Here is a 21,512-nt window from a genome sequence, read left to right as displayed (position 1 = left end):
TCTCTGAGTAAACTGAAGGATGAGTTGGCAGAGAAGACACAACCATGTTCAATTTTCCAGGAGGCAGCAAACAAATACAAAAAAGAGATGGAAAAGCTGAAGAATCAGCTAAATGAAATCAAAGAGGCTTTGGAGGCAAAAGTGGCAGAATTTTCTGAGAAGCAGACAGATGGTGAAATTCTGGGAGATTCAACCACTGAGCTCACTCAAGTCGAGCTTACATCTGAGATTTGTCTAGTATTGAAACCGAAAAGAAGGCTGAGATTCAAGTCAGCGCTAGAAAGAAGAAGGTACTTAGAAAGAAGACACAGAAACACAAATAAGGCTTTAAGCCTGGCAGCGTACCTTTGTACTTAGGCCTGGCTGTCAAATTGCAAACACCGATGCACTGAGTCGTTGGCCTTTACAAGAAAATGATGAGGAAGTCCCAGTTCCACAGGAACTTGTTTTATTATTAAATTTCTTAGATTCCTCGCCAGTATGTGCTCGACAGATCAGAGACTGGACAAGCCGGGACCCAATCTTATCCAAAGTACGAGAACACTTGCTTCATGGTTGGTCACCAGGGCCTGTATCTGATGAAATGAAACCGTACTTCAACAGAAGACATGAAATAACCAGCCAGGATGGCATCTTATTGTCGGGAGCACGAGTGATAGTTCCTCCAAAGGGAAGAAAGCCATTGCTAATTGAACTACACAGCGCACATCCAGGAATATCCCAAATGAAGACCATAGCACAAAAATACCTATGATGGCTGGGGATGGACGGAGAAATAGAGAGTTTAGTGAAGAATTATGTACAGTGTCAGCAATTGCAAAAGTTACCTTCCTCAGCTCCGTTACACCCTTGGGAGTGGCCAGGAAGACCATGGGTGTGGTTTCACAATGACTATGTTGGACCTTTCATGGGAACAATGTTTCTGCTCATTGTTGATGCCCACTCAAAATGGATGGACATATAGGAGGTGAAATCACCAGCGTCTTCTGCTACAATTGAGAAGTTACGTCAAAGTTTTGCCATTAACGGACTACCAGGAGTAGTCTTTCTGATAACAGCACAGCATTTACAAGTGCTGAGTTTCAGCGGTTTATCAGCCTCAATGGTATCATTCATGTAAAAACTGCACCGTACCCACCCTTCCTCAAATGGACTGGCCGAAAGGGCGGTTCAAACATTCAAGTCAGGCATGAAAAAATTAAGAGACCAAGCTAGCACACTTTCTTTTCCATTACAGGACCACCCCTCATACAACAGCAGGTGTCACACCTGCGGAGTAATTGATGAAACAATATCTCAGGACGAGATTGAGCTTAATAATGCCAAATTTAGGAGGGAAGGTGGAAAGGAATCTGGGAAGTCAGAAAACTAGACACGACTGGCATAGTCACGAGAGGGAATTTACAATGGGAGGGACGGTATAAGTGAAGAACTTTGGAGAAGTTACCGGGTGAAATAAATGGAGTGGCAGGACCTCTATCTTACCACGCGGAGGTTGAGGGCTGAGTCATAGGGAGACATGTGGACCATCTAAGGAAGAGAGAAACAAATCACCAAGAATTGATTTCACCAGTGTTCATGACTGGGTCAACGTTTCCTATTGAGAGAACACAACCTAGTCCAGATGTGTCAGATGTGCCTGCTATACCTGCAAAAGTTGAGGAAACAGATTTGCAGGTGCCCACTGAAGATCCTGATGCTCAGATAATTCCAGAGAAGGAGGTTCCTGACAAAGCATCTGAAGGTGTACAGCTGAGACGGTCTACACGCCAAAGGAAACCCCCAAAAAGACTGAATTTGTAAATTACTTATCAGTGTAAATAATTTGCTATTTTGAGGAAATTGTAATTGTAAATGTAAAATGTATTTCTGAGTAAAAGGGGGAAGATATGGTAACTATGGTTATATCTAATGTGTAGTATACCCTTCAGAGGGATGTTATAAAAGATCACATGATCTTGTGTAACCGACAGAAGAGTAGCGCAGGCTAACTCTGTAATCTGTAGTCTGAAGTATGGAGGTAGGGTTTGATGTGAAAGCGCACATGAGTAACTGCTGAGTAAATAAATAAACGGAAACAAACGCAAGAAAATGCTGTAAAAACTCAGGAGGTCCAACAGCATCTGTGGAGAGAGAGAGAAGCAGAGGTGATGTTTTGAGTCCGGGGTCGGACTTGAAACGTTAAATGTTTCCTCTCTCCACAGACGCTGCTGAGTTCTTCCAGCATTTTCTGTTTTTGTTTCAGGTTTCCAGCATCCGCGGTGTTTTTTGCTTTTATCTTAAGTAGATAAACAGGAGGTGTTTCCCTGTAAGAAGTATCTGCTGACGAGCTCTGTCTATTGCACCCACTTGGCCATCGCAACAAGCCTGCCACTGGCATCGACAACCCCAACACACCGCAACGTGGTCGACTCTTACCCTGCCCTCTGCCCAAGGGCAGTTAGGGGTGGGTAAAATAAGACCATAAGACATAGGAGCAGAAATTGGGCCATTCGGCCCATCGAGTCTGCTCCGCCATTCAATCAGGGCTGATAAGTTTCTCAACCCCATTCTCCCGCCTTCTCCCCTAATAAATGTTGGCCAAGCCCCAGTGACACCCACATCCTGTGAATGAATAAAAAAAAGACAATTCTGCCCCATTCTCTGGAAACCCCCATTATTCAGACTTTCAATGAGAAACGCAAACCCGGGGACTGTCCCTTTAAGGGGCGGGGTGTTGGCCGGGCCCCGCCCCGTTTCCCTGATTGGTGGCTCGTCCTCACGTGATCCAGGGACACCCACCCATCTCGGGACAAGATGGCGGCGCCCAGAGTGGGAGACTCGCGGATCCCGGAGCGACCCGAGGCCGAGGCCCCGGCCCAGGCCCAGGCCCAGCTCCAGCTCCGGGACCAGCTGCAGCTGGTGCTGGGCAACAGGAAAAATGCCAACGCGGTGTTCGACATCCTGCAGGGGCTGGAGGTGGGCGCGAGGCCGGGGGCCGCGGGGCCGGGGGGCGCGGGGCTCGGGGACCGGTGACTGGGGACTGGGGACCGGTGAGGGCCGGGGAGGGGCCTTGGGTAGTGCCCGGGGCCCCGGGGAAGGGAGGTGGTGTCTGCGGGGGTGGGTCTGGGGGTCGGGGCACAGCAAGATCCCAGACTAAGATCAAAGCAAAATACTGCAGATGCTGGAAATATGAAATTAAAAACAGAAAGTGCTGGAAAATCTCAGGAGCTCCTGCAGAGAGAGAGAGAAACAGGGTTAATGTTTGGAGTCTGTGAGACTCTTCAGATCCTCCACTCACTCACCTGTGCACAACATCCAATAAACAGCAATGAGATCATGTCCGGATAATGTGTTTTTGATGTTGGTTTTTGGGATAAATAATTGCTCCCTGGACACTGGGTTGAACTTAACCCCACCCCCCTCAACACCCCCTCTCAATCCCCCCCTCTCCTCTCAATCCCCCCCTCTCCTCTCAATCCCCCCCTCTCCTCTCAATCCCCCCCTCTCCTCTCAATCCCCCCCTCTCCTCTCAATCCCCCCCTCTCCTCTCAATCCCCCCCTCTCCTCTCAATCCCCCCCTCTCCTCTCAATCCCCCCCTCTCAATCCCCTCCTCTCAATCCCCTCCTCTCCTCTCAATCCCCCCCTCTCCTCTCAATCCCCCCCTCTCCTCTCAATCCCCCCCTCTCCTCTCAATCCCCACCTCTCCTCTCAATCCCCTCCCCTCAATCCCCTCCCCCCTCAACTTGCCCTTCTTCCAAATAGTAATTTTGAGATCTTAGCCCTTTAACCACACCTCTGGGAGACTTGTGTTGAAAAGTTCAGTCGCTGTTGGGAGTATAGGAGGTTTCTGACCATAAATTGAGAGATCGCAGATTAGGATAAGTCAGAATGTCGTAGCTCCGAGGGAGTGCTGCACATTCAGGGGTGCTGTCTTTTGGATGAGATATTAAATCGTGGTCTGTCAGGTGGATGTATAAGATCACATGACATTATTTTGAAGAGCAGGGGAGTTCTCCCTGGTGTCCTGACCAATATTTATCCCTCAAACCATTGCACAACAACAGGTGACTGCGTAATACCTTTTTTTTGGGGCAATTTTTGCAGTGTGCAGATTGGATGCTACGTTTCCCTATGTACAAGCAGTGACTATACTTCAAAAGGTGATTGGCTGTCAAGCACTTGGGGGAGTGTTCCTCAGGGTGTGAATTGTGCAATAAAAATAAATATTTTTTGTGGAGCTTCTGTTTGTTGTGAGGAGCCTAGGTCTGTGGTTTGAATGTGCTCGAGGCCGAGCCTGTTTTCCCTGATGCCTTGATCTTTAATTCAAACAAAATCGGCAGCTTTTGAAGTGCAATGCTTAATGTGGAATTACAAATCTTGCATGTAGGATAAGTTAGGGATGAGACTTAAAGAACTTGTGTTTGTATTAGCCCTTGCACCTCCCCTCAGAGATGCTCCCCATTCACATGAAGCGAATTGCATTGAGATGCAGTCATTCTTGGCAGTGAGGCTTCTGATCAAAAGCCTCATTACTTCCTAGTCAGAAGATGGTGCATCCGCACCTTGAGATGTAAAGAGGGAGGTTTTGGATAAGATGCTCGTTGGGCAAGTGGAACAAATTTTCTTTCCTGTGAAATACAGAAAATCTTAACAGCGACGGTTTTGGATGAAATTTGAAGAATAGTTGTACGCTCCTGTTTATTCAAGTGTGTCCCAGCTGTAAGTGATCTTTTCATCTTTTGTGAGTCCTCTCTTGACTGAAGAGTCCAATTTGAGATCGGCATGGGAGTCCACAGAACTGGCAGGTTCATGATGTTGGTGATGATGATGTTGGGGGGAGCTTCTGCTGCGCCACCTCCGGACTTCCTCTGCATGCATTGGATGTTGTGAGTTTGGCGTAGATTGTTCTGAAAGCATGCCAAACCAAATTTCAGCCTTTGTCTCCACGTGGGCCAGTCGGCTGCAGTGTTTTCCCAAGAGAGGTGGTTTGCAATGCAGAGGTTTGTAAGGCTGTATTTTAGAGTATTCTTGTATCCTTTGTACTGACCACCTTGATGTTGTTTGCCTTGAGACAGGTCCCCATTGATGACCTACTTGGGGTTTCTGTAGTCATCCATGCAGGAGACAGGGAGACTTTGACAGATACACTGCAGAAACAGCACACCCTCAGCTCAAATCTATTGCACTACAACAGGACAGTCTAACTTGTGAAGAGAAAACTGGAAATGGCAGAGCCAATGTTCACTTGCTTTCAGTGCTGCAGTATTCACTAAAGCACCTTTCTCATATATATTTGTGCAGTACATGGAATCTTTCATTTTAGTATGTATATTTAGTTTCTCCTTTTACTCATAAATGATTCACTGTAGACCTCAGCGTGAGGTTCCTTTATTCCTTGTGCCAACTACCTATTGGTGTTCTGATGCCCCAATGCAATTGCTTCTTTAGTATGTGGCAGGTTTCTATAGTTGTACAAACATACGAATTAGGAGCAGGAGTTGGCCATTCAGCCTTTCAAACCTGCTCCGTCATTCAATAAGATCATGGCTAATATGATTGTAACCTCAACTCCACATTCTGCCTACCCCCGATAACCTTTTACCCCCTTGCTTGCTAGTCCTTACTATTTTTAATAGTAGTAAGGAGGGAAACTTAATGAGACTCCACAAAGGGACAGAAATGTAAGGTTTGTAATTAAAGCATTTCACATACATGAACTACTTTTTGGAACTTAGTGATTTTTATGTAGGCAAACATAGCAGTCTTTTTGCATTTAGCAAAATTCCAATAACAACCATGAATTATCAGTGGTTGATCAAGGAAGGAATGCAGGACAGGCTGCCATCACCTCTGACAGGGGGAGGTGGTGGCATAGTGGTATTGTCACAGGACTGGGGACCCAGTTCTGGGACCTGGGTTTGAATCCCACCATGGCAGATGGTGGGCAATAAATACTAGCCTAGCCAGGGATGCCCACACCCCACAAACGAATAAATATTAAGCTCAAACTTACGATATTCTGTCCCAGAAGTGAGAATGCTACCATTAGAATCAAACTGACACTCGATGCTGATCCCACATGTTATTTAGTTGGCCCCTTCCATGAGGCTGGTTGAAGAGCAGCAGGAATTGTGCCCAGTATCTTGGCCAACATTCTTCCTACTGAAAACCGATCTTTTATCATTATTGCATGTACACCACAGGGACTGCAGCGGTTCAAGAAGGCAGCTCCCCACCACCACCTCAAGGGCAACTGGGGATGGCCCCCAGCCAGCGAAGCCCACATCCTGTGAATAAATAACACAAAACCCAGTCTGGCAGACCCTGTGAGCACTGAGGGAGTGCTGCACTGTCAGAGGTGCTGTCTTTTGGATGAGACATTAAACTGTCTGTCCTTTCGGGTGCATGTAAATGATTCCGTTGCATAATTTGAGGAAGAGCAGGTGAATTTTCCCTGGTGTCCTGATCAATAATAATCCAAAAAGCCACCATTTGCTGTTTGTGAGAGGTTGCTGTTTGCATACTGGCTGATGTGTTTACCTACAAAACAACTATAGTTGCATTTGGAAAGTAGTTCATTCATGGTGAAAGAAGCACTTCAGGGACTAGTAAATGCATATTCTTTCTTCGCATTAGTCCCACTCCACAGTTTAAAGACTGGGTAAAAACTAATCAGTAACTCTCTAAGATGGACACTGTTTAGTATCTATTGACAGTAAGATTCTGTGTTTTTTTCATTAGGCTGAACAGGAAGCTGAAATCCTCGATGCTACCAGAATCTGTGGCACGTTATTTTGCACCTTAATGCAACAAGGAGAGCTTTTTGTTGGCCAGCTGCCTGGAGAAGAGGAGGGTTTGTCAGGTAAGAGGTAAACACTCTGCTGGTTCTTGGTTACTTGCTTCTGCAAGCAGGGCCAGTGGGATGTTCAGGGCTACACAGAGAACAGTGAGGAGAAAGTGTCCACTTATCGTTCACCCCAGTGGAACAGTCCCACCGGTTTACGGGGAGATGGCCAGGAGTGTTTCAGGGAATTTCCTGGCCTGTGCTGTGACTTGAAAGGAGCCAGTTGTGGTCTCATTTAGAGAGTAACAAGTATATACAGTGATATGTAGTGTCTGCTGTGGGACAGCTGTAAAGCTCCCCATGGTTGGAACTCTTTGTTTCATATGGAGTCTGTAGGATGCTGTGCTTAGCTTTAATTTTACAGGAGAGTGATGCAGTTTTCAGGGCGTCTCTGAGGACATAATGTGTAAAACTCCTGCTGACCACCCTCCATCAACTTAACATCATCCAGGACTGTAAAACCTTTCAGTGCTGTACTGTGGGAGCGCTACTCTTGGAGGTGCTGTATTTCGAATGAGACGTTAAACCAAGGTCTCGTCTGCCCTCTCGAATGGACGTTAAAAAATTCCAATGCCACTATTTCGACAAACAACAGGGAGCTCTCCTCTTTGCCCTGGCTACTATTTACCCCTCAATCGATATCACTAAAACAGATTATTTGGCCATTATAAAGTTTCTGTTCACGGAAGCTTGCTGTGCACAAATTGGCCATCATGTTTTCCTACATTACAGCAGTGACTATGCTTCAAAAATACTTCATTAACTGTAAAGAGTTTTAGGATGTCCTGAGATCGTTAAAAGACAAGTTCTTTCCCAATCAATTTGGAAGTTGCAAGAAAGCTACAGAACTAACCGTTCTGTTTATCCTCTTTCAGCTGACTACAGTGCCGAAGTGAAGTACAAGATCTGGATGAGGCATCGCTATCAGAGTAGCATCGACCAGCTGTTCAATCTGATGATGCAGGAGTCGGAGCAGGTTCAGGTGAGTTTCCTGCTGTGAACCTGCCCTGTGATTGGCTGGGGGGTGGTGGGGTGTGCATCAAATGGACAGGGTACAGTAGCATAGCAATCTGGTTGCTGGACTAATGACCTGGAGACAGGAGTTCAAATCCCACCCTGGCAGCTGGGAAATTTAAATTCAATTGATTAATGATTAATTAATGTGAACATGTAACTCTGGGCTATCAGTTAAAAAACACCAAAGCAAATCAGCCGCCCTTACCCTGTCTGGGCCTACATGTGACCCCAGACCCACAGCAATTTGCTTAGCTCTTAACCTCTCTCTGAAATGGCAGAATAAGCCACCCGGTTGTTTTCAAAGAGGTGGCTTACCACCAGCACTTCAAAGACAATTAGGGAAGGCTAATAAATCTTGATCTCACCAGCAATGCTTACACCCCGAGGAGGGACAAAGAAAAATCCCAGTCTGGACTGTAGTAGCATAATAACTCCTTTATAAACTGCATTAAAGTAGTTTATTTGATTCCTTCTGCCTAAATCCTCCTTTTGCTCTGTCTGTGCTGGTTCAGGAGTATAGGACTAGCGGCCATAGTGCCAGATCTTTCAAGAATAAAACTAGGGAACACTTTCCCATACACAGGGTGATAGATGTTTGGAACTCTCTTCCGCAAATAGTAATTAATACTACATCAATTTTAAAACTGAAATTGATTGAGTTTTTGTTATCCAAACCTATTAAGGGATATGGGGCAAAAGTGGGTAATGGGGTTAGGCCACAGATCAGCCATGATCTCATTGAATGGCAGAACAGGCTCAAGGGGCTGAATGGCCTCCTCCTGTTTCTATATTCCTCCCCACCTGCTCTCCAATCCTTCTGGAGCTATGTAATAAATGGCTTCCCATGCGCAGCACTAAGCGAGATTGACTAGTCGTGTATTAGCAATAACTAGGTAGCACATACTGCCTACTTGGTCAGACATCGTTCTGCAGTACAGAATGTTATTAGTTACTCTTTAATGTGCTCCTTCCCTGTTCTACATTGCATAACAATAGTTCATTATTTTAAATGATACATTTACTTGGGAGAATGTAATTGCACTTTTTTTATTATTCATTCATGGGATGTGGGCTTCGCTGGCTGGGCCAGCGTTTATTGCCCATTCCTAGTTGCCCTTGAGAAGGTGGTGGTGAGCTGCCTTCTTGAACCACTGCAGCCCACGTGGTGTAGGTACACCCACAGTGCTGTTAGGGAGGGAGTTCCAGGATTTTGACCCAGTGACAGTGAAGGAATGATGATATATTTCCAAGTCAGGATGGTGAGTGAATTGGAGGGGAACCTCCAGGTGGTGGTGTTCCCATCTATCTGCTGCCCTTGTCCTTCTAAATGGTAGTGGTCGTGGGTTTGGAAGATGCTGTCAAAGGAGCCTTGGTGATTTCTTGCAGTGCATTTTGTAGATGGTACACACTGCTGCCACTGTGTGTCGGTGGTGGAGGGAGTGAATATTTGTGGATGTGCTGCCAGTCAAGTGGGCTGCTTTGCCCTGGATGGTGTCAAGCTTCTTGAGTGTTGTGGGAGCTGCATTCATCTAGGCAAGTGGAGAGCATTCCATCACACTCCTGACTTGTGCCTTGTAGATGGTGGACAGGCTTTGGGGAGTCAGGAGGTGAGTTACTCGTCACATGATTCCCAGCCTCTGACCTGCTCTTGTAGCCACAGTATTTATATGGCTAGTCCAGTTCAGTTTCTGGTCAATGGTAACCCCCAGGATGTTGATAGTGGGGGATTCAGTGATGGTAATGCCATTGAATGTCAAGGTGCGATGGTTGGATTCTCTCTTGTTGGAGATCGTCATTGCCTGGCACTTGTGTGGTGCGAATGTTGCTTGTCACTTGTCAGCCCAAGTATTGTGAGCCCTGGATATTGCCCAGGTCTTGCTGCATTGGATATGGACTGCTTCAGTATCTGAGGAGTCGCGAATGGTGCTGAACATTGTGCTCTCATCAGCGAACATCCCCACTTCTGACCTTATGATGGAAGGAAGGTCATTGATGAAGCAGCTGAAGATGGTTGGGCTGAGGACACTACCCTGAGGAACTCCTGCAGTGATGTCCTGGTGCTGAGATGACTGACCTCCAACAACCACAATCATCTTCCTTTGTGTTAGGTATGATTCCAACCAGCGGAGAGTTTTCCACCTGATTCCCATTGACTCCAGTTTTGCTAGGGCTCCTTGATGCCACACTCAGTCAAATGCTGCCTTGATGCCAAGGGCAATAACTCTCACCTCACCTCAGGTTATTGCTAAGCAAGTGCCGCTTGATAGCACTATTGATGACCCCTTCCATTACTTTACTGATGATCGAGAGTAGACTGATGGGGCGGTAATTGGCTGGGTTGGATTTATCCTGCTCTTTGTGTACAGGACATGCCTGGGCAATTTTCCACATAGCTGGGTAGATGCCAGTGTTGTAGCTGTACTGGAACAGCTTGGCTAGTGGCAAGTTCTGGAGCACAAGTCTTCAGTACTATTGCCGGAATATTGTCAGGGCCCATAGCCTTTGCAGTATCCAGTGCCTTTAGCCATTTCTTGATATCATGTGCAGTGAATCGAATTGGCTGAAGACTGGCATCTGTTATGCTGGGGACCTCTGGAGGAAGCCAATATGGACCATCCACTCAGCATTGTAGCAAATGCTTCAGCCTTATCTTTTGCACTGATGTGCTGGGCTCCTCCATCATTGAGGATGGGGACATTTGTGGAGCCTCCTCCTCCAGTGAGTTGTTTAATTGTCCAACACTATTCACCACTGGATGTGGCAGGACTGCAGAGCTTAGGTCTGATCTGTTGCTTGTGGGATCTCTTAACTCTATCACTTGCACCTGAAAGAAAGAGACAAAGTTTCTTGTTGAGGCAACGGATGAGACGAAGAATAAAATGAAACTGGGGACAAGGACAGCTTAGAGATAGGGTGAGTCGGTGCTGCTGGAGAGAGAGGTCGAGTGTGTTCATATGGCAGCGCATGGCACTGAGTGGATCTCAGGATGCGATGAGAACAGCAGTCTGAGGAGCGTTGTATGTCCCGGAGATACCTGTAATCCTGGTAGGTTTGAAACATGAGGGATAGAACTTCAGTTGGAATCCACGTGGGGTGAGTCGGAGACGGGCAGTCTCTGAGGAAGGAAATATGGCTGTGAAAGCGGGTTTTAGTAAACACCTTGTCAAACACCAGGAGAGAAATGGAAAGCAGTGAAGGGGAACAGGGCAAAAGAGACAAGCGGAAATCCTGTTGGAGAGAAGAACAATACTTCTTCAAGGTAAAACAAAAACAGAATTACCTGGAAAAACTCAGCAGGTCTGGCAGCATCGGTGGAGAAGAAAAGAGTTGACGTTTCGAGTCCAACATGACCCTTCAACAGAAAGATCATTCTGTTGAAGGGTCATGTTGGACTCGAAACGTCAACTCTTTTCTTCTCCGCCGATGCTGCCAGACCTGCTGAGTTTTTCCAGGTAATTCTGTTTTCGTTTTGGATTTCCAGCATCCGCAGTAGCTTTTTTTTTTCACTTCTTCAAGGTAGGCATTCCTGGAAGAGAAGTGGCAGTCAATTAAACACTAAGATAAAATCAAAATAATGCGGATGCTGGAAATCTGAAGCAAAAACAAAAATAGCTGGAAAAACTCAGCAGGTCTGACAGCATCTGCGGAGAGGAACACAGTTAACGTTTCGAGTCTGGATGACTCTTCATCAGAACTAAAGAAATATAGAAAAGTGGTGAAATATAAACTGGTGGGGGGGGGGGGGGGGGGGGGGGGTGGGTGGGACAGGTAGAGCTGGATAGGGGGCCAGTGATAGGTGGAGGCAAAGAAGAGATTGCCAAAGATGTCATAGACAAAAGGACAAAGGGGTGTTGATGGTGGTGATATTATCCTCAGGAATGTGCTAATGGGGACATTAAGGGTAGAAAGCAGGACAAACAAGTGGCAGAGGGCCCTAGTGGGGGTGGGGGGATGGGATCAAAATGGGCTAAAAGGTGGAGATAAAACAATAGATTTAAAAATAGGTGGGAAAAGAAAAATATATTTTAAAAATATATAAATTATTGGAAAAAGGGGGGATCGGAAAGGGGGTGGGGATGGAGGAGAGAGTTCATGATCTGAAGTTGTTGAACTCAATGTTAAGCCTGGAAGGTTGTAAAGTGTCTAGTCAGAAGATGAGGTGCTGTTCCTCCAGTTTGCATTGAGCTTCACTGGAACATTGCAGCAGTCCAAGGACGGACATGTGGGCATGAGAGCAGGGTGGTGTGTTGAAATGGCAAGCGACAGGGAGGTCTGGGTCATGCTTGCGGACAGACCGAAGGTGTTCCGCAAAGCGGTCACCCAGTCTGTGTTTGGTCTCTCCAATGTAGAGGAAACCGCATTAGGAGCGGCGAATGCAGTAGACTAAATTAAGGGAAGTGCAAGTGAAATGCTGCTTCACTTGAAAGGAGTGTTTGGGCCCTTGTACGGTGAGGAGGGGGAAGTAAAGGGGCAGGTGTTGCACCTTCTGCGGTTGCATGGGAAGGTGCCGTGGGAGGGGATTGAGGTGTAGGGGGTGATGGAGGAGTGGACCAGTTTGTCCCGGAGGGAACGATTCCTGCGGAATGCTGCCGCGGGGGGATGAAGGGAAGATGTGTTTTGTGGTGGCATCATGCTGGAGTTGGCGGAAATGGCGGAGGATGATCCTTTGAATGCGGAGGCTGGTGGGGTGATAAGTGAGGACAAGGGGGACCCTATCATGGTTCTGGGAGAGAGGAGAAGGCGTGAGGGCGGATGCGTGGGAGATGGCCCGGACACGGTTGAGGGCCCTGTCAACTACCGTGGGTGGAAAATCTCGGTTAAGGAAGAAGGAGGACATGTCAGAGGAACTGTTTTTGAAGGTAGCATCATCAGAAAAGATGCGACAGAGGCGAAGGAACTGAGAGAATGGGATGGAGTCCTTACAGGAAGCGGGGAGTGAGGAGCTGTAGTTGAGGTAGCTGTGGGAGTCGGTAGGCTTGTAATGAATATTGGTGGACAGTCTATCATCAGAAATTGAGACAGAGAGGTCAAGGAAGGGAAGTGTCAGTGATGGACCATGTGAAAATGATGGAGGGGTGGAAATTGGAAGCAAAATTAATAAATTTTTCCAGATCCAGATGAGAGCATGAAGCAGCACCGAAACAGTCATCGATGTACTGGAGAAAGAGTTGTGGGAGGGGGCCTGAGTAGGACTGGAACAAGGAATGTTCCAGATACCCTATAAAGAGACAGGCATAACTGGGGCCCATACGGGTACCCATAGCCACACCTTTTATTTGGAGGAAGTGAGAGGAGTTTAAGGAGAAATTGTTCAGTGTGAGAACAAGTTCAGCCAGACGGAGGAGAGTAGTGGTGGATGGGGATTGTTCAGGCCTCTGTTCGAGGAAGAAGCTGAGAGCCCTCAGCCCATCCCAGTGGGGGATGGAGGTGTAGAGGGATTGGACGTCCATGGTGAAGAGGAGGGGGTTGGGGCCAGGGAACTGGAAATTGTTGATATGATGTAGGGTGTCAGAGGAATCACGGATGTAGGTGGGAAGGGACTGGACAAGGGGAGAGAGAAGGGAGTCAAGATAGCAAGAAATGAGTTCCGTGGAGCAGGAACAGGCTGACACGATCGGTCTGCCGGGACAGTCCTGTTTGTGGATTTTGGGTAGGAGGTAGAAGCGGACCGTCCGAGGTTGGGCGACTATCAGGTTGGAAGCTGTGGAGGGAAGATCTCCAGAGGAGATGATGTCAGTAACAGCCCTGGAAACAATGGCTTGATGTTCAGTGGTGGGGTCATGGTCCAGGGAGAGGTAGGATGAAGTGTCTGTGAGTTGACGCTCAGCCTCCGCGAGGTAGAGGTCAGTGCGCCAGACAACAACAGCACCACCCTTGTCAGCAGGTTTGACAACAATGTCAGGGTTGGACCTGAGAGAACGGAGTGCAGCAAGTTCAGAAAGAGACAGGTTAGAGTGGGTGAGAGGAGCAGAGAAATTGAGACGACTAATGTCACGGTGACAGTTCTCAATGAAAAGATGAAGAGAAGGTAAGAATCCAGAGGGAGGGGTCCAGGTGGAGGGAGAATATTGGAGGCGGGTAAAAGGATCCGTTGAACAGGGAGAGGACTCCTGCCCAAAGAAGTGAGCACGGAGACGAAGGCGGAAGAGTTCAGCATCGTGCCGAGCCCGAAATTCATTGAGGTGAGGGCGTAAGGGTATGAAGCTGTGTCCTTTGCTGAGCACTGAACGTGCTCAGCTCACTGAAATCCAGCATCCGCAGTATTTTGCTTTTATCTTGGTGATGGTGATGTCTGGGACATTATCTGTAAGGTATGATTTCATGAGGGTGACTATGTCAGGCTGTTGCTTGACTAGTCTGTGAGACAGCTATCCCAATTTTGGCACCAGCCCCCAGATGTTAGTAAGGAGGTCTTTGCAGGGTCGACAGGGCTGAGATTGCCATTGTCATTTCCGGTGCCTTGGTCCATGCCGAGTGGTCCATCCGGTTTCATTCCTTTTTTGTGAATTTGTAGTGGTTTGATACAACTGAGTGGTTGGCTAGGCTATTTCAGAGTCAACCACATTGCTGTGGATCAGGGGTCACATGTAAGCCAGACCAGGTAAAGACATTAGCGAACCAGATGGGTTTTTACAACAATCGACAATGGTTTCATGGTCATCATTAGACTTTTAATTCCAGATTTTTATTGAATTCAAATTCCACCATCTGCTATTGCAGGATTCGAACCCGGGTCCCCAGAACATTACCATGGATTACTAGTCCAGGTTACTAGATGATACCACTACGTGATCGCCCCCCTGTCCCACCCGAAACCCCCCCCGACCCGGCACATAAACAACAAGATAACATTTTGAGATGAATAGCTTAGATGCATTTAGGGGAAGGTGGATAAACAGATGAGGGAAAAAGGAATAGAAAGATATGCTAATAGGGAGAGATGAAGGCATGCGGGATTAGGTTTGTGTGGAGCATAAACACTAGCGTGGACCATTTGGGCTGAATGGCTGTAAGTTCTATTTAAATGTTTTTCCTTGCCACCTAACAGGTAGGGAGGCATATTTTTACCTCCCTTCACTAGCGGCACTGTGCTTTATTTCTAAACCAAAGTCAGGATAGTTCGGATATGATGATTCTTTTGTTTTTGTCAAAATTCCACAATACGAATTTAAAAATATAAATCACCGAAAACGAAACTGAACCGAAGAAAAGGGAGAGCGAAAAGGGGAAATTGGACTTCTTTGCCTTCATTATATTTTTAAAAAATCCTTAACTGGTCGGAACACAGATTGGCGGTTAGCTCAAGTCTAACCTGATACCCAGGAGAAGTACACATTCCTCAAAAATATCAGTTGATCAGCTTCAGAGGAAGCACTGGGGACCTCTGTAAATGAGCAGGACTTTAAGTGTGATTGCTAAATGCTCCCCTCATTATTCCCAACTTCTGAGTTCTAAACCCGGCATCAAACCCTTAAACATCCTGAATTGCGTGCCTACATATTTTGAGTGATTCCTGTCCTGTCCTGTCCAACTTCTACTGATTTGTATGTTCGCACAGCTCCCGGGATTTTTTAACCTACCTTGAATAGGTAGGTGGTGATTTACCTGCTGCAGTGCGCTCTCAATGGAGATTCGCATAAATCATTGACCCGGCTTTTTAAATGGAATAAGTTTCGTCGCGATTTCAATTCCGTCCAACTTGCTTTGCTTTTTATTTTTGATTGTGGATTCAGTTGCAGGGACAATGCACCCAAATGCGATTCATGTTAGAATTTAAATTCAGTTTTGCCTCTCTGAGCCCAGCCCTGTGACTTGTTAGCTTGCTCGCTGACACTGTGAACATTTTTTAAATCATTCTTTCACAGGATGTGGACGTCGCTGGCTGGGCCAGTGGTTGTTGCCCATCCCTAATTGCCCTTGAGAAGGTCTCGAACTCGGGGAATCACCTCCACTCCAGATTTGAGCAGGTGATCGAGCCTGATTATATCAATGCACTGCTCAGGGTGTGTTCTGAATCGTACTTAGAAGACTGTGATTGTGGATGATCTGAGGAAATTTTGCATTCGCTGACCCCCCCCTCGCCCAACAATGTTTTGAAATGAACATTGGAAAGTTGTCTGTTGGACAGGCTTTCCTGTGAATGAATGTTTTTTTTTACTGTGCTGAAAACGTGTCACCTCCCGATTGCTTTCTCTCCAGGAAGTGGCGCTCTGCACGCTGATGAAATTTGTCCAGACAGAAGGGAGGTGGCCTCTTGTCAGCTACGAGGAGGATGAGCATTACATCTTTCCCCGGGAGTTGTTAAAGGTGAGTGGTAATTCTGACTTGGTGCACCCTTTACTGGGCAGACTTTGATGTAAAGTGTTATGATCCTTGGCCAGACCCCCAAGCTGTTGGTAAGGTCTGGTTAGGGACCAATAGGGATCAGAGGTGAGCTGGCAAGATGGATACAGAGTTGGCTTGGTCATAGAAGACAGAGGGTAGCAGTGGAAGGGTGCTTTTCTGAATGGAGAGCTGTGACTAGTGGTGTTCCGCAGGGATCAGTGCTGGGACCTTTGCTGTTTGTAGTATACGTAAATGATTTGGAGGAAAATGTATCTGGGCTGATTAGTAAGTTTGCAGACGACACTAAGGTTGGAGGAATTGCAGATAGTGAAGAGGATTGTCAAATGATACAACGGGATATAGATCGGTGGGAGACTTGGGCGGAGAAATGGCAGATGGAGTTTAATCCGGACAAATGCGAGGTAATGCATTTTGGAAGGTCTAATACAGGTAGTAATTATACAGTAAATGGCAGAACCCTTAAGTGCATCAACGGACAGAGGGATCTGGGTGTACAGGTCCACAGAAAGTGGCAACGCACGTGGATAAGGTAGTCAGGAAGGCATATGGCATGCTTGCCTTCATTGGCAGGGGTATTGAGTATAAAAGCTGGGAAGTCATGCTGCAGCTAAATAGAACCTTGGTTAGGCCACACTTGGAATATTGCATGTAATTCTGGTCGCCACATTACCAGAAGGATATGGAGGCGTTGGAGAGGGTGCAGAGGAGGTTTACCAGGATGCTGCCTGGTCTGGAGGTTATTAGCTATGAGGAGAGGTTGGAGAAACTCGGATTGTTCTCACTAGAGCGACGGAGATTGAGGGGCGACTTGATAGAAGTTTACAAAATTATGAGTGGCATGAACAGAGTAGATAGTCAGAAGCTTTTTCCCAGGGTGGAAGAGTCAATTACTAGGGGACATAGATTTAAGGTGAGAGGAGAAAACTTTAGAGGAGATGTGCGGGGCGAGTATTTTACACAAAGGGTAGTGAGTGTCTGGAATTCGGTGCCAGAGGAGGTGGTGGAAGCAGGTACGATAGTGGTGTTTAAGAGGCAGCTTGACAAATACATGAATAGGGTGGGAATAGAGGGATACAGACCCCAGAAGTGCAAAATGTTTTAGTTGACGGGCAATATGATCGGCGCAGGCTTGGAGGGCCGAAGGGCCTGTTCCTGTGCTGTGCTTTTCTTTGTTCTTTGTTAATAACGTTTTGGTTAAAGTAGACAAAGTTTGAGATTCAAGACACTTACTAAGAGAATAAAGCCACAAGATTCCATGGATGTTGAACAAACAAAACAATATTACTATACAGGGTCAGAAAGATAACACAATTTATATTATCTCTCTTATACTCTAACATTCAGGGTAACTATGAGGTGCATGTAAATCAACAAGTAAACTGTGGTCAAACACACCACACTACACAATAAATGACAGATGTGACCAAGACAGAGTCCAGGGATTTCTTAACAACCCACCTAGATGTCAGTAAACACTGTGAGTCAGCCAATCTCACTGAAACTTTGTATCTCTCATTCCAGGGATTAATCACTCTTTGCCCTCATGCATCCTTATGCCAGTCTGATCACTGCCTTCTATCATTTGTGTCTTAGGATTTAAAAGAAGTTAGTCTGACCTCTAATTAGACTGATTAAGCTATCACAACAAAAAGCATTACAATGAGGATTCCACCATTAAACATGTGTCTGTCTCTGTGCACTCCTTGGGGGAGGCCGTGGTATAGTGGTATTGTCACTGGACTACTATTCTGGAGACGCAGGGTAATGCTCTGGGGACCTGGGTTCAAATCCCACCATGGCAGATAGTGAAATTCGAATTCAGTAAAAAAATCTGGAATTAAAAGTCTAGTGATCACCACAAAACCATTGCCGATTGTTGTAAAAACCCATTTGGTTCACTTTAGGGAAGGCAATCTGCTGTCCGTACCTGGTTTGGCCTACATGTGACTTCAGATCCACAGCAATGTGGTTGACTCTTAAATGCCCCCTGAACAAGGGCAATTAGGGATGGGCAATAAATGCTGGTCTAGCCAGTGTCGCCCACATCCCATAAACGAATATAAAAAATACATGTGCCCGAATAGCAAGAATCAGTATTGGCCTCGCTTTGAGTGTCACATGCAAATTCCTGAGGCAAACTCAATTTTTTAATAAAACAGAAAATGCTGGAAATACTCAGCAGGTCTGGCAGCATCTGGAGAGAGAAACAGACTTAACGTTTCAAGTCTGACATCTGAGTATTTCCAACACTTTCTGTTTTTATTTCAGATTTTCAGCATCTGCAGTATTTTGCTTTTACTCAATTCTAATTAGTCTGAGGATCGGTTAAAATCGCCGAACTGCTCTTTCCAGAGTCTCCCTCGGAGCGTGCCGGTGTCTGTTAGGAGATGGATAACCCGACTGTTTGAAAAATCCTCTCCGTTGAACTGTAAACCTGAAAGATAGAAGCTAAGCCCAAATGATGAGTGTTATTCGCTGAGATGTGTTGTGGATGGCTTGAGTGGTTTGGGTTATCAAGGGTGGAGGCTGAGGTTGGTGGCGTGGAGAAGAGCTAAAAATGCAGTTATGTGGTGCTTTGTTTTTCTACACGAAACCTGACTCAATTATAAGGGTGGAGAGTAAATTGAGGTTAGGAGTGCAATGACTTGTTTTCCCTCATTGGGGTGATGTGTTCACTGAGCAATCTTCATGTGCATGAAATGTATTTGTGTGTCCAGTTGTTTACGATGAGGGTTACCAAGATTGCACGTCGCTAATATCAGTATTCTTCTAGGTAGTGTATCCAAACCTCTGCGTCTTTACACTCGCCAAATCCCTTTCATCCATCACCCACTGTGCTTGTTGATCTATATTAGTTCCCACAGAAGCAGCGCCTTGATTTTAAAGCTCTTATTCTTGTTTTCAAATCCCTTCAAGGGCTTCATCCCTCCTGAGCTCTGTAATCGCCTCCAACCCCATAACCCTCCTAGATAGCTGGCCTTCTCTGATTCTAGCTTTTGAGTATCCCTGATTTTAATCATTCAGCCATTGGCGGCTGTACCTTCAGCTGTCGTAGCCCTAAGCTCTGGAAGTCCCTCCTTACACCTCTCCACCTCGCTACCTCGCTTTCCTCCTTCAAGACACACCTTAAAACCTACTTCTTTGACCAAGCTTTTGGCCATCTGAGCTAATATCTCTTTATGTGGCTCGGTGTCATAATTTGCATTTTTAATGCTCCTGTGAAGGACATTGGGGAATTTCATTATGTTAATGGTGCTATATAAATATAAGTTGTTGTTGTGATGATGGAGGCCAAGCATTTGAGTGGTACTGCTGAGGAATCCTTGTCAGTTCACTCTGTAGACAGTCGCTGTCCATTTCTCTTTCTCCCTTTCTGAAGCACCTTGGGAATCTGGCTGTGGTAGGCGCTGCTTAAATGAAATGTCTAGTGTGTGGGGGGGGGGGGCTATTCACAGTGTTGTCGTTTCAAAGCCTTGTTTGCCCACCTTCAGTTTTTTGCCTGTAACTTTCACAAGTGTCCGTTCCCTTTCAGTCGCTTGTGGAGAATTTGCTTCAGGTTGAAAGAGACACTTCGTTCCTGCTCTCCCGATTTCAGGAGTATTTGGAATACGAGGACGTCCGTTACTATGTGATGGCCTACGCTGCTGAACATATCCCAAGGGTTATGCAGAGCTCCAAGGGGGTAAAACTTGCACACTTTATGTTCTGCTCTGTTCTAAATCCTTAAACGCATCGTCACAATTTGATCATTACTCCACCCTCTCTGTGCAGGATTTACTTCCAGTTTATCAACAAAACGCCTTTACCCTTTTGTCCTCAATTCACATGCCGAGCGAACAGAGTGAACTCACAAATTTCCTTGTGAAGCAACAAAGTAAGTATCGTTGGATGGTGAAGCACGGGAAGTGTTTTGGGCTGGGAAAAATTTCTACAGGCCAAAAGCCTGAGGGGGTGAGTTGGGAGGGGTCAGTTGAAATTTTCAAGACCCAAGAACGCTAGGTTAAGGATACCGAGGTGCCGTGAAGCTATTAATGTATATAATGTTATTGAAAAATATTTTCCTTTTAAAATAGATGTTTAGTCTGTGGGTGTGTCTTAATTGGATTAAAGCCAGCTAGCCTGGGTGCTTTGATGTGTACTAATTTTGAGGTGTAAGAGAGGTAGAGTGCGTTTGCATTTTTTGAATAGAGCGTTCAAGAAGTGGGGTGAAAACTGACACCTAGCTAGCAGCTTCCAAGCAATTATGCTTATGTTACTAATAAAATTGGTGATATGAAAGGGGTTTTATTGTGAGAAGAGGCTGGTGATACAATGACAATTTATATTCAATGAGTGGTGCTAGGCTTAACTTCAGCAGTAATACCTGGGAAAACTCAGCAGGTCTGGCAGCATCGGTGGAGAAGAACAAAGTTGACGTTTCGAGTCCTCATGACCCTTCAACAGAACCAAGTAAAAATAGGAAAGGGGTGAAATATAAGCTGGTTTAAGGGGGAGGTGGGGGGGAAAGGGGAAAGAAGGGGGGGGGTTGTTGGGACAAGCAAGCAGTGATAGGAGCAGATAATCAAAAGATGTCACAGACAATAGAACAAAGAGGTGTTGAAGGTGGTGATATTATCTAAAAGAATGTGCTAATTAAGATTGGAGAGCAGGATGAGCAAGGTAGCTCTAGTGGGGGTGGGGTGAAATAAACCATGGGTGGAATACATTTAAAAATAATGGAAATAGGTGGGAAAAGAAAAATCTATATAAATTATTGGAAAAAACAAAAGGCAGGGGGAAGAAACTGTTCCAGTCCTACTCCGGCCCCCTCCCACAATTCTTTCTCCGGTACATCGATGATTGCTTCGGTGCTGCTTCATGCTTTCGTCGGGACCTGGAAAAATTTATTAATTTTGCTTCCAATCTCCACCCCTCCATCGTTTTCACATGGTCCATCCCTGACACTTCCCTTCCCTTCCTTGACCTCCCTGTCTCAATTTCTGGTGATAGACTGTCCACCAATATCCATTACAAGCCTACCGACTCCCACAGCTACCTCGACCACAGCTCCTCACACCCCGCTTCCTGTAAGGACTCCATCCCATTCTCTCAGTTCCTTCGCCTCCATCGCATCTGTTCTGATGATGCTATCTTCAAAAACAGTTCCTCTGACATGTCTTCCTTCTTCCTTAACCGAGGTTTTCCACCCACGGTAGTTGACAGGGCCCTCAACCGTGTCCGGCCCATCTCCCGCGCATCCGCCCTCACACCTTCTCCTCCCTCCCAGAAACATGATAGGGTCCCCCTTGTCCTCACTTATCACCCCACCAGCCTCCACATTCA

At 46.2% G+C, this 21,512-nt stretch overlaps 1 protein-coding gene across 1 annotated transcript in view; it reads left to right on the top strand.

The window, feature by feature from the left end:
* The first annotated feature begins 2,783 nt into the window (after window positions 1–2,783).
* noc4l (nucleolar complex associated 4 homolog) overlaps window positions 2,784–21,512 on the top strand; it is a 43,293-nt gene continuing 24,564 nt past the window's right edge. Inside the window, exons 1-6 of the mRNA XM_078554527.1 lie at window positions 2,784–2,958; window positions 6,725–6,845; window positions 7,703–7,809; window positions 16,044–16,151; window positions 19,723–19,872; window positions 19,962–20,064. Coding sequence (XP_078410653.1) covers window positions 2,797–2,958; window positions 6,725–6,845; window positions 7,703–7,809; window positions 16,044–16,151; window positions 19,723–19,872; window positions 19,962–20,064 — 751 coding nt within the window. The 5' untranslated portion in view covers window positions 2,784–2,796. The remainder of the gene's footprint in view (window positions 2,959–6,724; window positions 6,846–7,702; window positions 7,810–16,043; window positions 16,152–19,722; window positions 19,873–19,961; window positions 20,065–21,512) is intronic.

This window comes from Cetorhinus maximus, chromosome 12 (assembly GCF_964194155.1).
Source record: "Cetorhinus maximus chromosome 12, sCetMax3.hap1.1, whole genome shotgun sequence".
Taxonomy (NCBI): Eukaryota; Metazoa; Chordata; class Chondrichthyes; order Lamniformes; family Cetorhinidae; genus Cetorhinus; species Cetorhinus maximus.
This window is presented reverse-complemented; position numbering and strand designations above follow the sequence as displayed.